Source organism: Cervus canadensis, chromosome 12 (assembly GCF_019320065.1).
Source record: "Cervus canadensis isolate Bull #8, Minnesota chromosome 12, ASM1932006v1, whole genome shotgun sequence".
NCBI lineage: Eukaryota > Metazoa > Chordata > Mammalia > Artiodactyla > Cervidae > Cervus > Cervus canadensis.
This window is the reverse complement of record NC_057397.1, coordinates 23,755,338-23,777,196: the sequence shown is the minus strand read 5'-3', so window position 1 is coordinate 23,777,196 and position 21,859 is coordinate 23,755,338. Positions and strand designations below refer to the sequence as shown.

At 41.3% G+C, this 21,859-nt stretch overlaps 1 protein-coding gene across 1 annotated transcript in view; it reads left to right on the top strand.

Annotated features, from left to right (window-relative positions):
* Nucleotides 1–315: 315 nt before the first annotated feature.
* The window catches only part of NSMAF (neutral sphingomyelinase activation associated factor), a 62,819-nt gene continuing 41,275 nt past the window's right edge, over nt 316–21,859 (top strand). The window contains exons 1-2 of the mRNA XM_043483141.1: nt 316–724; nt 16,881–16,970. Coding sequence (XP_043339076.1) covers nt 666–724; nt 16,881–16,970 — 149 coding nt within the window. The 5' untranslated portion in view covers nt 316–665. The remainder of the gene's footprint in view (nt 725–16,880; nt 16,971–21,859) is intronic.

Genomic DNA, 21,859 nt, shown 5'->3' with positions numbered 1-21,859 from the left:
ACTGCTTGAAGCTGCCCTTGGGAACTCAGCGAAGGCCTAGGAGACTAAAGCATTTTTTCTTCAAACATAAACAGGGACCCAGAATGGCTTTTGTACCCAGGAGCCCCCCCGCCCCCCACTCCAGGGTCCTGCTGGATTTCAACTGCACCAATAAATTGAACATATCTGTGAATATACTAAAAACCACTGATTGGTACACTCTAAATGGCTGAATTGTTTTGCATGTAAGCTAGATCTCAAACACAGCTGTTAACAAAAAGAGAGTCATGTGACTAGTTATTGCAACTAAAGATTCAACTGTTATTTAGAACCTTCGTGGCCAACACGCTGGCTTAGTTCAGGGTGGGCTTCCGTCTTCAGGCGGAAAATCAGTGAAATGGAGCCGCGGGGCGGCGGTTTGGGGCGGAGGGACGGACCCCCAAGCCGGACCCTGGGTCCCGGGCGCCTCGGGCGAGCGCCCGCCCCTCCTCCGACCTGAGTCACGGCCGAGGCCCCACGCGGCGGGGATGCGGCGCTGAGCGCGGGCTCGGGACGCCAGGCCGCAGGCGCGCTCTCCTCGTGGGGCCCGCAGGCCGGCTGTGCCCGGCCCGCCTCCCGGGTTCCCGACCTCTCGGCCGGCGGCGCCGCGGAACCCGAGCCGGAGCCGCGCGCCCCGCCCGCCCTCCATGGCGTTCACCCGGAAGAGGCAGCGCGAGCAGCAGCTGCAGCTCTACTCCAGGGAGAGGTGAGCGCCCGCCGGGCAGCGCAGAGGCCGGGCCGCCGCCGGGACCGCGGGGCAGGCCCATCCCGCGCCGGAGCCCCAAGCCCGGGCGGCCACGCGGGTCCCGCCGCCGCGGCCCGGCTCACCCGGAAGGAGCCGCGCGGCCGGGGGTCGGGGGTGGGTGGGAGCGGGGTGTAAGCGGGCTCGGCGGGCCCCCCGGCCCCCGGCTTCGGGTCCGCGCGCTCGGGCGACACCGCGCGGGTGGGCGACCACCCGCCCGCGGAGCAGACGCAGGTGCTCCCGTCCCAAGTTCAGCCCCAAAGCAAACGCCCGGGCCGCTCTCTGCCCTCCTGGGCCGGGAGAGAGCCTCAAAGAGCGGCCTTATTCACAGAAAAGCCGGGGTCCAGCCCGCACCGCACCACCCCCTCCTCCCGCCCCCCGCCCCAAGACGTCCTTCGCCGAGCAGTGGACCTTATGGGAGCACGTGAAAGCGCATCCCAGGGGGACTCGGGTCTGCGAGTGGAGGCTGAAATGGTCTCAGAGCAGTTAGAATTCAGTTTCTGATCCTCAGTTTCTCCAAGGGAAGCCCTTTATAAGAAAGCTCACTTCTGCTATAAGTCAATTTCCAGTGCATTTCGTGTGACTGAAACAGCTTGCTCGTCCTCAGATCTGTAGTCCCAGGTGCTGACAGAAACTGGGAATGAATCATTTTACACGTATTTTGGTTGTGGAGCCAGTTATCTCGGAGTGCTGCCAGCTTGTCACGTTGTGTAATCAATGGAGACCCACAAAACAGATTATACATGAACTACAAGCGCAGGCGTTAAGGGTTGCCTGTTCTTGCAGCATCTAAGCTTCTTTTTATAGAGATTGACTGGACCCGGTGCGACCATTCATACCTCTTACCAATCTCTGATACTGGCCTCTGCCAGGGTGTCCAAAGGCTGAAATTCTATTTTCCGCTGTAGAGAAGACGACATACTAAAAGCTGTATCTTGGATGGGGCATCCAAGAACGATTTTGGTGGCATCATTAGGTTTTATCCACAGAAAGGCTTGTTTATTGAATAATAATAACTGGATCCTCAATAAAGGAACTCACTCTCATAAGAGGCTGTTCTGACTTCCCCTTTGAATGCTTGTTTCATGTGGAGACAGCTTGAATAGTTTCTTTGTTCAGTGCCAACAACATTAAGACTGGGTATTCTGTATTAAAAAGATGAATGTTCAAATTTACATTGTAAGAACTTTGAAACACTTGAATTGCCATCATGTTCTATGATCTAAGAGTTATTTGTAACAATTCCACAGGCCTGTTTGATATACAGGGAAACCTGTTTTCTGCCAGTTACTTCCATGGCAGTAATTTGTGTTTAATTTGGTTAGCTCCTACAGCTCTGCAGTATCACACAAATCTTTAAAGCCTGCACTGGCATTTCTCTGTATAATCTGCTTTGTTGCTATCCATTGATCACACAGCGTGACAGGCTAGCTGCGCTCGCAGAGGACTGTAGCTCTCACAACCAAAATACTTATTATTCATTAGTCAGGAGGTGGCAACTGTTCTTGAGCATCGGTAATCTGAAAAAGCCAGTGCCACATTTTTTTCACTTGACTCTTACTTACCGACAACCTAAATTCTCTAGTGCTCTGCTCTGTGACTTTGCAACCTTGGGTTGATGGGCACAGTAACCAGGATGGGTTCTTAGAATAGCAGTTTGAAGGACAGGAATATCTCACAATCAAGCAGTCTCTTTCTAAATCTTAGAATTCTTTCTGAAAGACAAGCGTGTTTTAAAACCAACTTTATTGAACTCCTAATTTACTTGTGGCTGCACAGATTTTCTTAGCTTATCTCTTTGTAGCAATAAACACCATTTAGCAAGATGATTGATAGAGGTCATTGACTTGGACACACCTAAGAGAACTGTTACTTTCCTTGGAGCTGTTTCAGAGGTCACCCCTGAAAAGTCCTCACTCTTCAGAGTTGTGGTTTCATGGGTCCCTCTGATGCTGCTTAAGAGATTTTAGGTTTCTGCTGCTATTCAGCTACTCAATAATGACCCAGAAAGGGGAAACTTGAAGTTAGCTTTTATATCTCTTAGTATAAAGTTGATACTGATACATTTAGAGAACATGGTAGTTCTACAAAAGTAGAAGCAGAGAGGCACTTGGGAAACTCTTAGATTGGTGGCTTAGACCAATGTGATGGCAGAAGAAATGGAGAAAAGTGGATGGATTTTAGATGTTTTTAGGAGGTAGAATTGATAGGCCTTGTTGGGATGGACTGCATGTGGGAGGTAACAGAGGGAGAATTCTAGCTTAGAGTTGTCTGCTAAAATACAGGATGCTCAGTTAAGCTTGAATTTCAGATAAACTGAAAAATCTTCTAGTTTGTCACATGTGATATGTAGTACATACTTGTACTAAAAAATTTTTGTAACTTATCTGAAGTTCCAACTTAACTAGTTGTCCTGTATTTTTACTTGCTAAACAGCAGTCCAACTCGAAAGTTTCCGGTTTAAACAGCTGTTCAGTTCAGTCGGTCAGTTGCATCCAACTCTTTGCGACCCCATGAACCGCAGCACACCAGGCCTCCTTGTCCATCACCAACTCCCGGAGTCCACCCAAACTCATGTCCATTGAGTCGGTGATGCCATCCAACCATCTCATCCTCTGTCGTCCCCTTCTCCTCCTGCCCTCAATCTTTCCCAGCATCAGGGTCTTTTCAAATGAATCAGCTCTTCACATCAGGTGGACGAAGTATTGGAGTTTCAGCTTCAACATAAGTCCTTCCACTGAACACCCAGGACTGATCTCCTTTAGGATGGACTGGTTGGATCCCCTTGCAGTCCAAGGGACTCTCAACAGTCTTCTCCAACACCACAGTTCAAAAGCATCAATTCTTCGGTGCTCAGCTTTCTTTATAGTCCAACTCTCACATCCATACATGACTACTGGAAAAACCATAGCCTTGACTAGACTGGTATCAATTATTGGTGATGCTTTAAAGTAAAACTTTGGGTAGTTTTCACTATTAGAAAACAAAGAGCTAACTGGCTATTCAGATTAAATACACTGTTCTTCTGGTTAAGATTTAGATTGGAAGAAAGCATATTGATCTCACTGGTGTTTTGAAATGTCCTTTGCACGTGTTAATGAAGATAAATGTAAAAATCTAAAGACAGTTCACATGTCTTGGAATTGTTGGGAATGGTAGATGTGTACAGTAGATTAACATATGAGGGAATTCTATAAACTGCAGCTATTTAGATATTTCTATTTCAGGATTTAGGAGTAAGCTAATTGTTATACACTTTTTATCTAGGTCTAGGAGTGGTGTGGTGGGACCACAGCTGTTTTCTTTTAAGGTGATAGAGAAATTGAGACAGCTGAGGCTTGTCCCTACTGGGAGAGAGTCAGTTTTCTGTCTACAGTTTCAGAACAGATTACTTACCTATGGCTTGAAAGCTGTCCTTCCAGGCTAAAACATGATGATCATAAATTCTATATTGGGCTCACAAATTACATTCATCATTTTACAGGCATATCTCAGACTTCAGCTTCGCTTCAAACATTCTATCTGTGTATAATTCTCTTGGTTATGCTGGTGTTAAATTTCTTGCCTGATATAATATCTTTTACTTAATATGTTTGTCAATTGTGTCTGTATTTGTTATACTGAAAATGATTCCTGAGAGGGAAAACTGATTTGTTACAGTCTGGTTTAATCATTCGTTTTAAAGACTGTTCATCCTGTTCCTTTCATACCTCTGTGGAGTTTGCCAGGTGTTGAAAATAAAGTCAGAATCAGCACTCAGTTAGCTAGGAATACTGATGGGCTGAGAGAAATTGACATAACTGATGTAAAGAAATAAGATTTATTTTTCTTACATAACCAAAAAACAGAGTAAAAATAAATGTTGCAAATTTTTTGATTAACTTAGAATTTATACTGGCTTTACTGGAAATACCTGTCACCTTATTCCCTTATTACTGTCTCAAATTAATTTCTTCCAAAGTGGCTACCATTTAAAAAGACACCAGAATCTATGCATAAATGGATTTCCAGTGTGTTTGCTGTATGATTTTTTAAATGATGTAAATGGAAATGACCATTTAATGAATTCATTGCTTGGTTTTTTCCTAAATACTGTTGTGGTATCATTTTTTTACTCATCAGATATTTAACATTTCCAACTGATGGATTTTGAAATTATCTTCTTTTAATTTGTTAATCTGTGCTCAGTGAATAAGGTCTGTATAATACTTTGAAATTTTGTTTTATAACAATATGTAGTCAATTTTCACAAATGTTCAATATGATGTTGAAGATAGATGTTAATATTGGTACAATATCCTGTATATGTATTAACATAAAGCTTGTTAATTGTTTAGATCTTTTATTTCTTTAATGAATTTTTTTCTGATTGAGAGAGGATTCATGATGCTAACTTCACTTTGTATTTCTATCAACTTCACTGTAACTATTTTCAGGGTATGTTATTAAGTCTACTTAACCTTAGAATTAATGTCTCCTTAGCAAATTAAGTTTTTCATCAACATACAATGAACTCCTTCTAGTGATATTTTTTTTCTATTTTGTCTGATATTAATGTAGCTATATTTTCTTTGGGTTGTTTGCATTACATGTTTTCATTCTTTTACTTCCAACTTTTCTTATCCTTAGGTTTTAAGCTTATTTCTTATAATTTGTAGTTGAACTTTTTATTCTTATATTTCTTGACAGATTGGCCCACTTACATTTATTAATATTGCAGATATATTTGGAATCATTTTTACTTTTTAATTTTGTCTTATTTTTTCCTTTTCTTGGATTAACTAGCAAGATCTCCTTGTTCCCTTTTCATTTTTCCTGAAGAATGTGGAAGTTATATAGTCTGTTTCTGGTTTTTCTAGTGCTTTTCCTTGAAATTTTAACATTTATGTTTAACTTAAGGTCTGAGGCCAGTCATTCTCTTTACCCTCCTTCCTAACAATATAAGGACCTTGGGACACTTAGCTCCTTTTGTCCCATTTTAAATTATAGTATGTTATGGTCCAGTGTTTGCAATCTATATTTTAATCAGACAGCATCATTGTCTTGTTAATACCTGTATAGTTTACATGCGTATTTATCAGTGTCTTGGCATTTCTTCTTGCATGTATCTTCCCTGCAGAATTTTCTCTCTCCTGATGAACATCCTTGAGAAGTTCCCCTGTTGGGGGTCTGATGATAGTAAACTATGTCTGTTTTTGTCTGTCTGAATGTGTCCCTATATGGCCCTTGTTTTGAAAATCAACTTTGCTGGTTGTTTAATTCTCTCAGCATTTTGAAGATCCTGTAATATGCATGCAACTTGTTGGAGCAACATGGGATGGGTGAGGGAAGACCCAACAAAGTACAGATAGATCAGTAACCTGTGTGCCTGCCCTCTGGGTGTGGCTCTTAGCCCCCGGCAGGGTCAGGCTTCTCTCTTCAGGAGGAACCTGGGCCCCGTGGGGTGACCGAGGGCCAGGATACAGAGGGATTGTTATGCTGTGATGGAGTCTTGCTCTCCAGGTCCCAGGCAATTTTTGTTGCTGTGGGTTGGCCTGGCCCCTCCCCTGGCTTGCTCAGGGGCTGTCTCAGCCTTGAACTTGAGTCTACATGACACAGTGGATGAGGTCCAGGTTTGTATATCTGTAAACACGGTTAGGGGGCTTCCAGCACTTTCTCTGGCATGATTAAGACACCGGGGTGCAAACCTTGTTGATCCAGACTGTTGCCAGTAACACAAGACCAGAGCAGGTGGAGCTTTGTGGGGGGCCACCTTCTATTTGGGGAGATTAGCCTGCAACACACCCCTGTTGTTCAAGTCTCATTATTTGTTAGGAATCTGCCCTTTCTCTGGCTGCTTGTAAGGTCTTTTCTTTGTACTGTTTTGGGGTTTGTCTGCATAGACACCTCCTTCTGTTCATCTCTGCTAGTTGGGGCTCCTCAAACTGGAATAGTTTTGGAAAATTTGTAGCTAAATCTTCAGCTCGGGGAATATTGCTTATTGTCACTCCTTAAGCCCCTAATCTCTCATAACAACTATTTAATATGTATCTTGATTTTTCTGTGTTGCATGTAGGTTATTTTAATCCATCTTAAAACTTACTTTTTCACTAGTTGCCTAATTTGCACTAAAGTTTTAATTTCATTTTTTTTCTTTTTTTTTTTTCTGTTTTTGGCTTCCCTGTGTGGCTTATGGGATCTTAGTTCCCCAACCAGTGGTTGAACTCAGGCCCTTGGCGGTGAAAGTGCCGAGTCCTAACCACTGGACACCCAGGAATTCCCTAATTTCACTTACTATATTTTTAAATTCCTAATTTCATTTGGCTCACTTACAGCTGCCTTGGTCATTTTTTATAAAAGTCTGTTCCTTTGTGTTTTTGATGTCCTATTTCTTTTAACTTATTCTTGTAACGATCTGGCTTCCCTGGTGGCTCAGATGGTAAAGTGAAGTGAAGTCTCTCAGTCGTGTCTGACTCTTTGCGACCCCGTGGACTGTAGCCTACCAGGCTCTAGGCAAGAGTACTGGAGTGGGTTCCCATTTTCTTCTCCAGGGGATCTTCCTGACCCAGGGATCGAACCTGGATCTCCCACATGGTAGGCAGACGCTTTACCGTCTGAGCTAGCAGGGAAGCCCATCAGATGGTAAAGAATCTGCCTATAATGCCAGAGGACCCAGGTTCAATCCCTGGCTTGGAAAGTTCCCCTGGAGAAGGAAGCGGCAACCCACTCCAGTATTCCTGCCTGGGAAATCCCATGAACAGAGGAGCCTGGAGGACTACAGTCCACAGGGTTGCAGAGTCAGACACGACTGAGAGACTAAGCACTATTGTAATGATCAGATGCAGAAAATAAATTAACTGTAGACTTTACAGGTTTGACGAGTGGTCTGCTGCTTGTACTGACCTTCATTTAGTCATTTTATGTCTTCGTTTGTTTAATGGTTTTTGATGGTGGCCTCTTTGAGTTTATTTTTGGAAATCTCGGTTTAATGAGTGTTTTTCCAGAGAGTGTTTGCATGTGTATGTGCTGGGGTTGGGGGAGAGACAATACTGGTTTGCTCTTAGTGTTACTGGGCTCAGTAGGTAGTGTGAATTCTAGCCCTAATGTGTCTTAAGGCAGGCTTGTAGTCTCAGCTGTAAAGAAGACTTACTTTGTCCCCTGCCCGCGGCCAAGGTCCTGCCATATCCCTCTGGGAAGGTAGCGTGGGTGGTTTTTTATTTTCACCCTCAGTTCAGTTCAGTTGCTCGGTCGTGTCCAACTCTTTGCGACCCCATGGACTACAGCACGCCAGGCTTCCCTGTCCAGGGCTTCCCACCAGCTTGCAGAGCTTGCTCAAACTCATGTCCATCAAGTCAGTGATGCCATCCAACCATCTCATCCTCTCTCATCCCCTCTCCTCCTGCCTTCAATCTTTCCCAGCATCAGGGTCTTTTCAAATGAGTCAGTTCTTCGCATCAGGTAGACAAAGTATTGGAGTTTCAGCTTCAGCTTCAATCCTCCCAATGAATATTCAGGACTGATTTCCTTTAGGGTTGCCTGGTTTGATCTCCTTGCAGTCTAAGGGACTCTCAAGAACCTTCTCCAAAACCACAGTTCAGAAGCATTAATTCTTCAGCGCTCAACTTTCTTTATGATCCAACTCTCACATCCATACATGACTACTGGAAAAACCATAGCTTTGACTAGATGGACCTTTGTTGGCCAAGTAATGTCTCTGCCTTTTAATATGCTGTCTATGTTGGTCATAGCTTTTCTTCCAAGGGGCAGGCATCTTTTAATTTAATGGCTGCAATCACTATCTCTAGTGATTTTGGAGGCCCCCCCCCCCCCCCCCCCGCAAAATAAAGTCTCTCACTGTTTTCATGGCAAATAGATGGGGAAACAATGGAATGATGGGACCAGTTGCCATGATCTTAGTTTTTTGAATGTTGAGTTTTAAGCCAGCTTTTTCACTCTCCTCTTTCACTTTCATCAAGAGGCTCTTTAGTTCCTCTTCATTTCTGCCATAAGGGTGGTGTCATCTGCTATCTTAGGTTATTGATATTTCTTCTGGCAATCTTGATTCCAGCTTGTGCTCCATCGAGCCCGGCATTTTGCATGATGTACTCATATAAGTTAAGTGAGCAGAGTGACAATATACAGCCTTGACGTACTCCTTTCCCAGTTTGGAACCAGTCTGTTGTTCCATGTCTGGTTCTAACTGTTGCTTCTTGACCTGCATATAGATTTCTCAAGCGGCAGGTAAGGTGGTCTGGTATTCCCATTTCTTGAAGAATTTTCCACAGTTGGTTGTGATCTACACAGTCAAAGGCTTTCACGTAGTCAATAAAGCAGATGTTTTTCTGGTATTCTCTTGCTTTTTCTATGATCCAACGGATGTTTACCCTTAGAGGCTGTTACTTTAGGGACCCTAGCCTTTTCTGTTCCTTCCCTCTCCCCATCTCAGTCCCCTCCTGGATTCAGGCTCTGCTGCTCAGACAGCTGGGAAAAGCCTCCTCCGGTGCCTTGCTGACTTCTTGGTTTCTCTCTTCCAAGACCTTCCCTTATGTTTCCATTGCCTCAGCCAAGCGTGTGAAGTTTCAGTAATCTAGCAGTTTTAGAGGCTCTGTATTGAGATTGTTTCTTTGGACATTTAATCTGCCATGATGCCTGAAATGGAATTCCTGCTGATTCTTTAAACCCAAGTTTATTTAGTAAATCTATGAACCCACTGGTTAAGAAAGGACTTTTGAGGTCATCTAAGCTGTAGCTCCCTGCACCTCAATTTATAGTTGGAGGCTTGAGAAAGCAAAGTGGTTTACCGAGAGTCCAGTAGCCACGACATGGGGGTGCTGAGCCTAAAGCAAATGTCCTCAGATCCAGTCCAGCCCCCTTTCCACCGCAGCATGCTGCTCCTGTTTTACATCCTGGGTCAGTGCTTGTTTTTATGGTATCTTTGACATTTAGAACAATTCAGGAATGCTCCAAGCCTGGTTCATGGAGACTTAGTACCTTGTTACACTAAGTGTGGTCTGTGGCTATCCCATCAGCTCTGTCTGGGAGCCTGTTAGCAAATGCAGAGTCTCAGGCTCCTATCAGATCTCCTGCATCAGAATCTGCCTGTTAACAAGATCCCCGGATAATTAAAGCATGAGAAGCTCTGCTAGAGACAACAGTAATCAAGCATTCATCTGGATTTCCTGTTGTTTGTTCCTTCAAACTCTCTCTACCTTTATCTTCTCGGTGGTGTAGAGAACCCTCCTGGAAGCCTGCTCCCAGGGCTGTGACCCTTGGTTAAGAAACTGAAAGACCTTGAGAAACACAGGTTTAGTATTCTTTCAGATTAGACAGATTATTTATAAACTGAAGAGGAAGTAGTCACCCATCTGCAGCATAAACTCGCTATGAAGTCATCTAACACTAATCTAATCTCTTGACAGAGTTCTGACTGGTGGGTTGGCAAAATGGAGTAGATTTAGTTCAGCTGAATTTTGGCAGAGTAAGCTTTCCTTTTGTGTTAATAGCAGAATTGAGAAAGGAGAAATTGACGTTCATAGAGTTAGGTGGAGTAAGATTCATTTTTTCAGAGGTTGCTGTCAAATGTACATCATTGGGGGCACATTTCTAACAGTGGGTCCCAGAACTATGTTCTCGCCCTCGTCTGTTCAACATTTTCTTCATTTCATTCCTTGTACTTGTGCCCCCTGCAGTGGAATCATGGAGCCCTAACCACTGGATCACCCCTTAATTTCATTTCTTGTTTCAGAGGCCATTTTAAGAAATGCTCAAGTTAGTTAAGCCAGCTCTCCAGGTAGGTAGTGGGGTCCCTACAGTCTGGCTACATCCAAGGATCGTGTTGAGGTGTTCAGAGTAAAGATGCAAGTAGAGGACAGCCGGCCGTGAACACACTCCTAACGTGAGCTGGCACATTTTCCCTTCTCAACATCTCCAACCCAGAAAATCGACTGACCGGCAAAATCTTCGGGCTCCAGTCTAAAGACTGTTTGTCAGTGGAGCTTTGAACAACCATTGAGCAGCTGTGAATGCAGCCTCAGCTCTCAGGGCTGCCCGCAGTCAACTTGTTTTACGTTGCTGGTTAAGTGTTGAGCAGGATGTTTTATGAGGATGGGCCAGAATCTTTTTCAGGAAAGTTCAGTTGCCGAATGTGTCAATTTATCTACAGAAAACGCCACTACAGCTCTGGAAACGTGGATTGAACTAAGGAACACCCAGGAGCAGGACCCAGGGTCTCCTAAAGAAAGGATTTATAGTCTGTTATACTGATACAAAACTAATGGCTGAGATCATGAAATTATAAAAGGGTTTTTAGGTTCTTTTTAAAGCATGGAAACTTTTACTCCATGGAATGCAGTTTGAAAATCATTGTTCAAAGCATGTATACTATCTATGGTGAAACAGATCCCCAGCCCAGGTGGGATGCATGAGACAAGTGCTCGGGCCTGGTGCACTGGGAAGACACAGAGGAATCGGGTGGAGAGGGAGGTGGGAGGGGGAATCGGGATGGGGAATACGTGTAAATCTATGGCTGATTCATATCAATGTATGACAAAACCCACTGAAATGTTGTGAAGTAATTAGCCTCCAACTAATAAAAAAAAAAAAAATCATTGTTCAAAACACAGTGTAAATTTATGGTAATAATTTTTACATACAAAAATTCTCAAGCAGGTATAATTGAACACTTCAGTAAAAAGGAAAACTCTGAAAGGTTTCTTAATCCTTTAACTTTGAATAATGTGATTTAGTTATATTCTTTCATTATGTGTTTTACATTTCTTACAAAATAGGCATATTGGTACATTAAGGAGGATATAAATTATTTACCAAAATAATGTCTTTAGTTCTTAGTACCTGATGTGATATTTTTATTGGCCAAAAAACCCACATACTTCAACAAAATTAAAAAATTAAAAAACCCTTTTATTAAAAAGAGCACCTAAGATTTACTATTTTTTTACTTAAGTATTTACAGTTTTAAGTTACAGTATAGTAGTATTAAGTATGTCCACGTGTTGTGTGGCAAATCTCTAGAACTTTCAAATCTTGCAGAAGTGAAGCTCTGTCCTCCCTCAAGCTCCTGGCAACCACCATTTTGTTTTCTTTAAGAGTTTGACTACTTTAGATACTTAGATAAGTGGAACAATGTGGTATTTGTCTTTTTGTGACTGATCTATTTCACCTGGAGCAGTGCCTTCAAGGTTCCTGCATGTTGTAGCGTGTGACAAGACTTCTTTTTTTCTTGGGCCGAAAAATATTTTACTGTATGTATATGCCTCATTTTCTTTACCCACCCATCCATCAGCAGATACTTAGATTGCTTCTATCTCTTGGCTATTGTGAATAATGTTGTAGTGAACATGGATATGCAAATATCTCTGATATGTTCACACTGTATTCATAAGTGTGACTCTTGGGTCATAGGATTCAAGCATACAGCTAAATGATTCAATTATGCATAAAGATATATTCCTTCTTTTTCAGATTCTTTTCCTACATAGGTTACCGAGTAGAGTTCCCTGTGTTATATATCAGGTCCTTGTTGGTTATCTATTTTCTATATAGTCATGTGTATGTTAATCCCAAGCTCCTGATTTATCCCTCCTACCCAGCCTTACTCCTTTGGTTGCCATAAGCTTGTTTTCAAAATCTGACTCTCTGTTCCTACTTTGTAAATAAGTTTATTTATATCATTTAAAAAAATTAAATTCCATATTTGATTCATACATGGCATTTGTCTTTCTGACTTACTTTATATGATAATCTCTAGGTCCATCCATGTCGCTGCAAATGGCATTTGATTCTTTTTTATGGCTGAGTTATGTTCCACTGTATACATGTACCACATCTTCTTTATCCATTCCTCTTGTTGATGGACATTCAGGTTGCTTCTGTGTCTTGGCTGTTGTAAATAGTGCTGCGATGAACATTGGTGTGTGTGTATCTTTTCAAATTATAGTTTTCTCCAGATATGTTTCCAGGGTTGGGATTGCTGGGTCGTATGGTAGTTCTATTTTTAGTTTTTTAAGGAACCTCCATACTGTTCTCCATAGTAGTTGTACCAGTTTACATTCCCACCAACAGTGTAGGAGGGTTCCCTTTTCTCCACACACTCTCTCCTGCATTTGTTGTGTGTAGACTTTTTGATGATGGCCATTCTGAGCCACGTGAGGTGATACCTCATTGTGCTTTTGATTCTGGCTCTAGGCATGGAGCATTAGAAGCCAAGCCTTTTAATTAATAGGAGTCGATAAACATACCCTGGTTGCTAGAGCAATTAGATGACTTGGAAGGACTAAAGAGTAGCTAAAGAAGCAGGTGGAGAGGGAAGTGGCAACCCACTCCAGTATTCTTGGCTGGGAAATTCCATGGACAGAGGAGCCTGGTGGGCTACAGTCTGTGGGGTCACAGAGTCGGACAGAACCGAGTGACTAAACAACAACAAAGAAGCGGGTGGTGAGAGATGCATGAATCTGTGAGGCTGGGAGGGAGGATAGGAGTCATCTGCCCACCAGAGGGAACCTGAACATGATCGTTCTATCTTTAATTTTTTGAGGAACCTCTGTACTGTTTTCCATAGCAGCTGCCTCATTTCACAATTCCACCAGCAATTTCTCCACATCCTCACCAGTGTTTGTTATTTTGTAATAGTATATGAGATTTTGATTTGCAGTGTCCTGATGATTAGTGATGTTCAATATCTTTTTTATACACGGGGCTATTTGCATATCTTCTCTGGACAAGTGTCTATTTAAGACCTTTGCCCATTTTTTAGTTTAATTTTTGTTGAGTTGTAGGTGTTCTTTATATGTTCTCAATATTAACTCGTTATGAGATATATGGTTTGCAAATATTTTCTCCAGTTTTGTAGGTTGCCTTCTCACTTTGTTAGTATTTGGCTGCACTGGGTCTTGGTTCCAGCACGTGAAATCTAGTTCCCTGACTGGGGATGGAACCCAGGCCCCCTGCATTGGGAGCATGGAGTCTTCGCCACTGGACCCCCAGGGAAATCCCTCCATCTCACTTTGTTGGTTGTTTTCTTTGCTGCAGAGTAGCAGTCATACTTCCGTGTCACAGAGGTCGGATGTGGTTACACTTATCTATTTTTGCTTTTGTTGTGCTTGCTGTGTCATAGCCAAGAAGTCATTGCCAAATCCAGTGTCATGAAGCATTCCACTTATGTTTTCTCCTGGAGTTTTATAGTTTCAGGTCTTAAAATTAGGCCTTTAATTAATTTTGAGTTGATTTTTTTTATATATAATGAAAGGTTCAGGATCGTTCTTTTGTATGTCAATACCCAGATTTCCATTTGTTGAAGAGACAGTTCTTTCCCTATTGTGTGACCTTGGTCCCTTGTCGAAGACCCGATCAATACGAGAGTATTTCTGAGCGCTCCTTTCTGTTCCTCTGGTCTACATGTCAGTACCACATTGTTTTAGTACTGTAGCTTTGTAATATCTTTTCATACAGGAACTGTGAGACTTCCAGCTTTGTTTTTTATTCTCAATTATTTTAGCTTTCTGATTCTGTATGAATTTTAGGATTTTTTTTTTTTTTCCTATTTCTGCAGTAATTGCCATTGAGAGTTTGCTAGGGATAACACTGAATATATAGATTGCTTTGGCTGGTATAGACATTTGGCTAGTATGACATTTTAACAATATTAAAGATACGATTCTATCTTATTTGTATGGAAAAGCTGGCTGTTTATGAAGGCTGCTTGTGCTACACAGCAACAAAATTATGCCATGGTCTTATTGACAAATACTTACTTTATTTTACCCTCTCTCTAAGAGAAGTGGGGAGGTGAAGGAGAAGGAGGAAGGGTTGCCTAGCTGCAGCCCAAGCAAAGCATTTCAGCTTATTAAGAAGCTAAAGGTAAGGGGCAGGGTACTTAGTAACTATCTCTCTGATTTATACCTTCCTGGAAATTACCTGATGCATCAAAGGATGTTCCTAGCAATCCTAACTTTTGTGATTGTATTGAAATTCACAGTAGGTACTAATAGTGAGCATTTTACACTGAGCTCTGGCAGTTTAGCCTATGATTAATTCTTGTTCATGGATTTTACAGTGTAGAACAGCCCAATAAAAGCTGCCTGTTGTGATGGTAGAGCTGGTTCCTGCTGTCATTATTTTTAGTTTATGAGTTATTTTTCTGTTGGTTCAAAATTTTTAAGTGAGCCATATCTTGGTTTATGGATATAATTTCTTCTTTGTAAGGATATTAATTAAAGTCTTTGGACCTTTTTTTCTGTACATCATTTCTAGTCCTTCAGGTTGTGTTCTTCTGCTTGCTTGGTCTATTTCTTTCACACTGGAAGCTGGTCATCTTGGGGTGTCTTATATTTAAGGGGGAAGCATGTAATTCCTGTGGGCAGGCCTCTTTTGCTGGGCTTCAGTGTGGGTTGATGTTCTTTCAAATGCTGGTAGCCATGGGTCTTTTCTCTAGGACTAGGTTTTTCCAAAGATAATCCACCAGATTGCTACTTGGAGTGTTATATGTCTTCCTGATTTTTCTGTAACCACCTTCTTCTCATGCTCCGCACTGTGCTTGATGTCTAGTTTAGAGCCCCTTTTTAAATTTTGTTATTGAAAAACTGTCGGGAGGACTTTAGGGGAGGAATCTCAGTGACTAGCCTCATTTGGACTTTGAACATCACCTTGGCGTCATCCCTGCCTTCTTGCTACCTTATTCCTGTAGTCCTGAAACTTCTGGTTTTCTCCTGATTGGTGCCTTCTCTGGCGGCATCAGCTCTTTTGGTTTCTGGTCACTGCTAATTCCTCCATCTGCTGTCTGTTCACTTTCACTGTCTGTTGCTCACAAACTTACTGTTCTCTCTCACTTGCTTGTACACCTCTCCAATTTTCTGTAGTCTATGGCTTTTTACTATTTAAAAAATACTTTTGTTTACCTTGTATTGTTATTTCCAGAGGGAGCAGAAATAAACCATACATATTTATTCTGCTGTATTTAATCTAGAGGTCTATTCTGCGTATTTAATCTAGGTTCTATTCCGCCATATTTAATCTAGAGATCTGTTCTGCCAAATTTAATCTAGATGTCTTTCCCTCTTACATAGGAACTTCAAGACCCAGCTCCAGTGCCACGTTTCCATGCAAACCTGTCTCTCCCTGTAACTCGGTGCCGTTGGTGTTTCCGGGTCCTTCCCACAAAACAAAACCGTTGCTTCCAGTTCTTTGCCATGTGTTTGGTTCTGTGGCCATACAGCTAAATAATACTTTTCGCTAATGCTTTGTTTTTAAAAAAGCACTTCAAACTTTAAAAGGGACTATTTTTCAATCCCATTCAGTTTCAACTTGCTTATCTTATCTGTGACATAGTCATTGTGCAAGCATTAGGTTGGTTGTTGAGTCACTCAGTCGTGTCCGACTCTTTGCAACCCCATGGACTGCAGCACGCCGGGCTTCCCTGGCCTTCACTCTCTCCCGGAGTTTGCTCAAACTCATGTCTATTGAGTCGGTGATGCCATCCAACCATCTCATCTTTTGTCGTCCCCTACTTCTCCTGCCCTCAGTCTTTCCCAGCATCAGGGTCTTTTCCAGTGAGTACAGGGGAATATCTAAAGATCTACCTCTCAGAGGCTTGTGGTCTTGTGAGAGGAGCAAGAGGCACCCACCCACCCCTGAGCCCTGTCGCTGGAGTGGTGTGTGTGGGCCAGAAGCCCAGGGTGCAGTCACAGGGAACAGAGGACGAGAACTCTGTAGGTGGGAAGGCTCCGAGCTTTGTTCAGGCAAGAACAAGTTTTGTTTCTTGAAATTTGGAGTTTCTGTAAAGAAATAATAGATCCACTTGGTAAACAAATTTGGAGAAGGAAATAGCAGCCCACTCCAGTATTCTTACTTGGGAAATTCCATGCAGAGAGGAGCCTGGTAGGCTACAGTCCATGGGATCGCAAAGAGTCAGACGTGACTTAGTGACTGAGCAACAAAACAGTTTTATTTTTGGCATAGCTAGACAGGTCTTTCTGGATGAAGAGGCATACCTGGCACATGATACACAGTTAATAAGTCTTTTTTGATGTAATAGATGGAAAACACTTTGGGAACACGTGTAAAATATTCTGCTTTCTTAATATGTTAAAAAAATTAACCTGACCTTTTTTTTTCTCCCCAAATGTAGATTTTCTTTGCTCCTGCTTAACTTGGAGGAGTACTACTTTGAACAGCACACGGCTCATCACATTCAGCACAAGGGCAGCCAGAAGGAAAGGTAAGGAGGAGTTTCTCTGCAGACTTACAGATTTTTCTGTTGTCTTTGGCCACACCCTTTGAAAACTGTGTGCAAAAGTATATAATGAAGTTTTGTGGGTTTCTTTTTTTGGTTTAAAATGCCAACTTTGAATTAACTAAAATGTATCTGTTAATTCTCTTGGCTTGTCATTTACAACTATGGGCTACAATTTAGAACATGCTTTGGTATTAGATAAACACTTTACTCTTTACCGTTTTAGAAATGAAATATCCTTTATTCCTGAAAGGATCAAAACCGTGTCTAGTTCAGTTCAGTTGCTCAGTCGTGTCCGACTCTTTGCGACCCCATGGACTGCAGCACGCCAGACTTCCATGTCCAATACCGACTCCCAGAGCTTACTCAGCGAGTCAGTGATGCCACACAACCATCTCATCCTCTGTCGTCCCCTTCTCCTCCTGCCTTCAATCTTTCACAGCATCAGGGTCTTTTCCAATGAGTCAGTTCTTCGCTTCAGGTGGCCAAAGTATTGGAGTTTCAGCTTCAGCATCAGTCCTTCCAATGAATATTCGGGACTGATTTCCTTTAGGATTGACTGGTTAGATCTCCTTGCAGTCCAAGGGACTCTCAAGAGTCTTCTCCAACACCACAGTTCAAAAACATTAATTCTTCATGTAGTTTTTGTTTAAATCAAAACTGTGCAGTATTTGTTTAAATACAAGCCAAAATGAAACTCACTTAGTTTTTTGTTTGATACGTTTGGGCATATCTGTTTCCTTGGCATTCAATTATATTAGATAATTATTTTTCTAATTGAAAGTAGAACCTTGCTTTTTTACCTCTAGAATTTTGAACATATTTTTTTTCTCTAATTTCATACCTTTTATTCTCCCAATGCTCCTCTGCTCTCTGTCATAATAATGTCCTGCTTAAAATTGAATACATTGGTACATTATTGAAGCACAAATATAAGCAAGCAAACTGAAAGCTGTTTTTGTAATTTTCAAGTTATTATTAGGTGGAAATAGTACAGTTCCATGGAAGTGAATTTGGTAATATTTAGCAAGATTGCATGTACATTATCCTATTGATCTAGCAATGCTACTTGTAGGAAACTACCTCAGAGATGCAGAGAGGCACTAGAAAGTGTATAAATGGACACAGGTGCTAGATTATTTATTGTAGTACTACTTGTAATAGCAAGATGCTGGAAACAGTTTAGTGGGTGACTAAGAACTTATGGAATGACCACATGCCGGAGTATTATTTATTAACAAAGGAATGAGGTTCTGTGTGTCACTGTAGATTTTCCTCCAACACATATTAAGTGAAAAATGCAAGGGAAGAATATTTTGTGTTGGATGCCATCTTTCATGTAAGAATGGGAAAGTTATGTTGATTATATTTTTAAAAGTTAAATATATATATATTTTAAAGCATAAGTGAAAAGCTAATGGAAATGGTCATCTACATAGAAAAAGGAGGGATCAGGGGATAATACCGAGATGACAGCTAGACTACTCTGAATGTAACTTTTTTTATAGCTCTGTTTTTGGAACCATAGGAATATTTATATGCAATATAGAATTTATTTCTTTATTAAATTTCAGGAGAAGCAGAAAATTCTAAAAATTAAAAAGAAAATGAAACATATGAACCTAACTAAATATAAAGCTGGAGGATTAATCACAGAAAAGAATTGTTTTAATCAACTTCACAACACAATAATTTGTGTCTCTGGTGAAATATATTTTCAGTTGAGGACAAATTGCAAAAAAAAGTTGTAAATTGTTTAGTAGTAATATTAAGTATTTTTGTATTATTTTGGAACTGTTTTATGCACACAATTTTATGCAATTAGATAAAGCAAAGTGCCAAGATCAAGATTTTCAGTATAAAGGAGATATAGTTCTAATATTAAAGAAGTTAAGTAAAAACCTTGGGATCTTTGATTTGAATTGGTAATGCTTATATAGAGTCATATGCTTTTCTTTTAAAAGAAAGTAGTTTCTAGCTCTGCCTTCTGAAAAGACCTAGAAGTGGCTCAGTAGCAGTGAGCTACCTGTGAATGCCTCTCTCCAGTAAAAGGAATGAAGGCTCTTTGGGGAAGTGCCTGAGTCTAAGTGAGGGGCAGGAAATGTGAGGGAGGCGAGCCTGGTGGAACATCTTGTTATCCTGGCAGGCAAGGAAAAGTATCAAAAACGATTGCATACTGAATTAAAAGGGCACAAGGCCATCCTGAAAAGTGGGGCAAAAAAAAAAAAATGGAGCAGATTGAGCATTAAAAAAGAATGACTATAGGGGATTGGAATGTACCAGAAGGGCTCAACTCCATGAGTTCATAATGATATATATATTATATATATATAATATAAATAGTTTCATACATATATATGTGTGTGTGTATATCATTTACCTTCGAAGGATTGTAGAACACCGACTCCTTTTTCTAAAACTTGATAAAAAGATCAAGCATTTCTCCTGCTTTCCTTGTACAAATTGTACTTCAGGGTGACCAAATCATAGATAATTAAAGCTGTTCATTGTTGATAAATTCTAGATAGCAAACACTGAAGACTGTTAAAAATTTCAATGCCCCTCCCCCCAAAAAAAAAAAATTCAGTCCCTAGTGAATCAGGGATCGACAGACTATGGTCATATCTGGCTGCCACTTGTTTTTTTAAATAAAGTTTTATTGGAATGCAGTCACGCCCACTTGTTTACATCTTGTATCTGGTTGGTTTTCTGCGACAACAGGGAAATAGAGCTTAATAGAGACAGATACCAAATGGCCCACAAAGTAAAAAAATATTTGCTCTCTGGCTCTTTACTGAAAAAGTTTGCTAATCCCTAATCTAGACATACGCCTCAGTGGCTGCTAAACCAGCAGGTGAAAAGCTGCTGAGAAATATTTTGATGCACGTGTCAAGGTGCATTAAACCCACTGGGGCCTCCTGATATGAGGGCAGTACATGTGCACTGCCTCTGACATAAAGGAAGTGGGATAGATGAAAACCACAGAGACGCGTTTAGCAAAGTCCTGAAAGTGGGGAAATGAACACTGTCTTAGATTAAGAGATATTAGGAGACATATTGGCTAAAGGAAATGTGGGCTTTGAACAAACCAACTATAAAAAACAGTTATGAAATAGATTTGAACCCTGGCTTTATCCCGGATGACATTAAGGAATTATTATTTTTTGTAGATATGTAATGATGGTCATTTGTTGAAGGACTTGAGAGATTCATGTTAAAGTATGTTTAGACGAAGTATTGGAGAAGGAAATGGCAACCCACTCCAGTATTCTTGCCTGGAGAATCCGATGGACAGGGGAACCTGGTGGGCTACAGTCCATGGGGTCACAAAGAGGCGATGTGACTGAGCGCAACACAGCAGATGAAGTATAGGAGGTCTGGGAATTTATCTAAAATTCAGTAGGGTTCTGGGGTGTTAGATACAAAACAGGAATGACTGCATCTTAACAGCTGCAGAAACCTAGTGGATTGGTACTTGGGAGTTTTCTGTTCTATTTGCATTTCTTTAGCTTTTGCCTTAAGAGTACTTAAGTTATTATTAGGTAATTTAGGGTGTTAGAGAAGTAAATGCAGTTAACAGCATGGAAAAAATGATATAAAAATCAACATTTAAAAGATCCTTTGAGGAAGAAAAATTGCAGATTGTATCATGGACTTTACCATGAGCCTTCTCATCCATTTGGTTACATATACATGTGTACACAGAGGCAGGCCTTTCTCAGATTGTGATGGGGCTTTATCCTGTGGGCTAGGAAGCCATTGGCATTTTTGTAAGCCAGGAAGAATGTGAGAGTGTTTGGTAGAATAATTGACTCAGGGAGGGGATACAGGGACAGGGAGGGCAGGTGGGTCTTTCTAAAATCCAAGTGAAATAATTGCTTCAATTAAGAGGCCCCTGGGATGGGCAGAGTGAGAAGGGTTCACTAGGACACCAAGGAATGGCTGGACATTTAGAGCCCAAATGTCATACAAGTAATTAAAAAAAAAAAAAACCCATGGAGCTTTCCTTGTAGACAAAATATAGTCTTGGAAACTAAGATGTTTTTTTAAAAGGTTTCTTTTTTCCCATCATTTCTTAACCTGTGTTCTGATTACACAATAAGTTATTGCCTTGGTCTGATCATTAATAAAAGTCATTCAGTCAATAAAAGACAATGAAGTGTAGCTTTTTATTGGCTTCAGGCTAGTGAGGCACACTGGCCTCTAGCATACTCAGGCAGGCGTCCCCCCAGACTCATTGGAGCCTTATCCATGTTCCAGGAAAGGAGAAAAATGGTCGACAGCTGATGTATTTGGTATTATAGTAGTAGGTAGATCCTCTTTAAAATTGCTTATTCTCATAGAAACAATTTTTCCCTGAATTCCTATGTACCCCAGAATCACCACTAAAAGCATTTTATGTGCTAAATTCAAACTTATTTTTCCATGATTATAAATAAGGAAAAAAATCCCTTACCTAATCAATGTCAGGTTTAAAAAGGATTAGGGTTACAGTATGGTCTTCTGAATAGGTGTTTAAGATGTAGGAAATTCAAAGTCAAAAGAATTAACCACAGACAGGATGGAATCTGTGTTTCTTAAGGATCAGAAAACTGCACGTAGTTGTGAGGACCAAGTGAAGTGATAATGAGTGAAATACCCGGGACGGTTCTCAGCCAGTGAGACTGTATTACAACACGTGGAGTTTCTTTAACCTCTAGGGAGGAGGCGATGATTGTTGCTTAGTTGCTAAGTCATGTCCAACTCTGGGCAACCTCATGGACTGTTATGTAGCACAGTGAACTCTTCTGTCCTCCACTATCCCCCAGAGTCTGCTCACATTCCTATCCACTGAGTTGGTGATGCCGTCTAACCACCCTCTGCTGCCCGCTTCT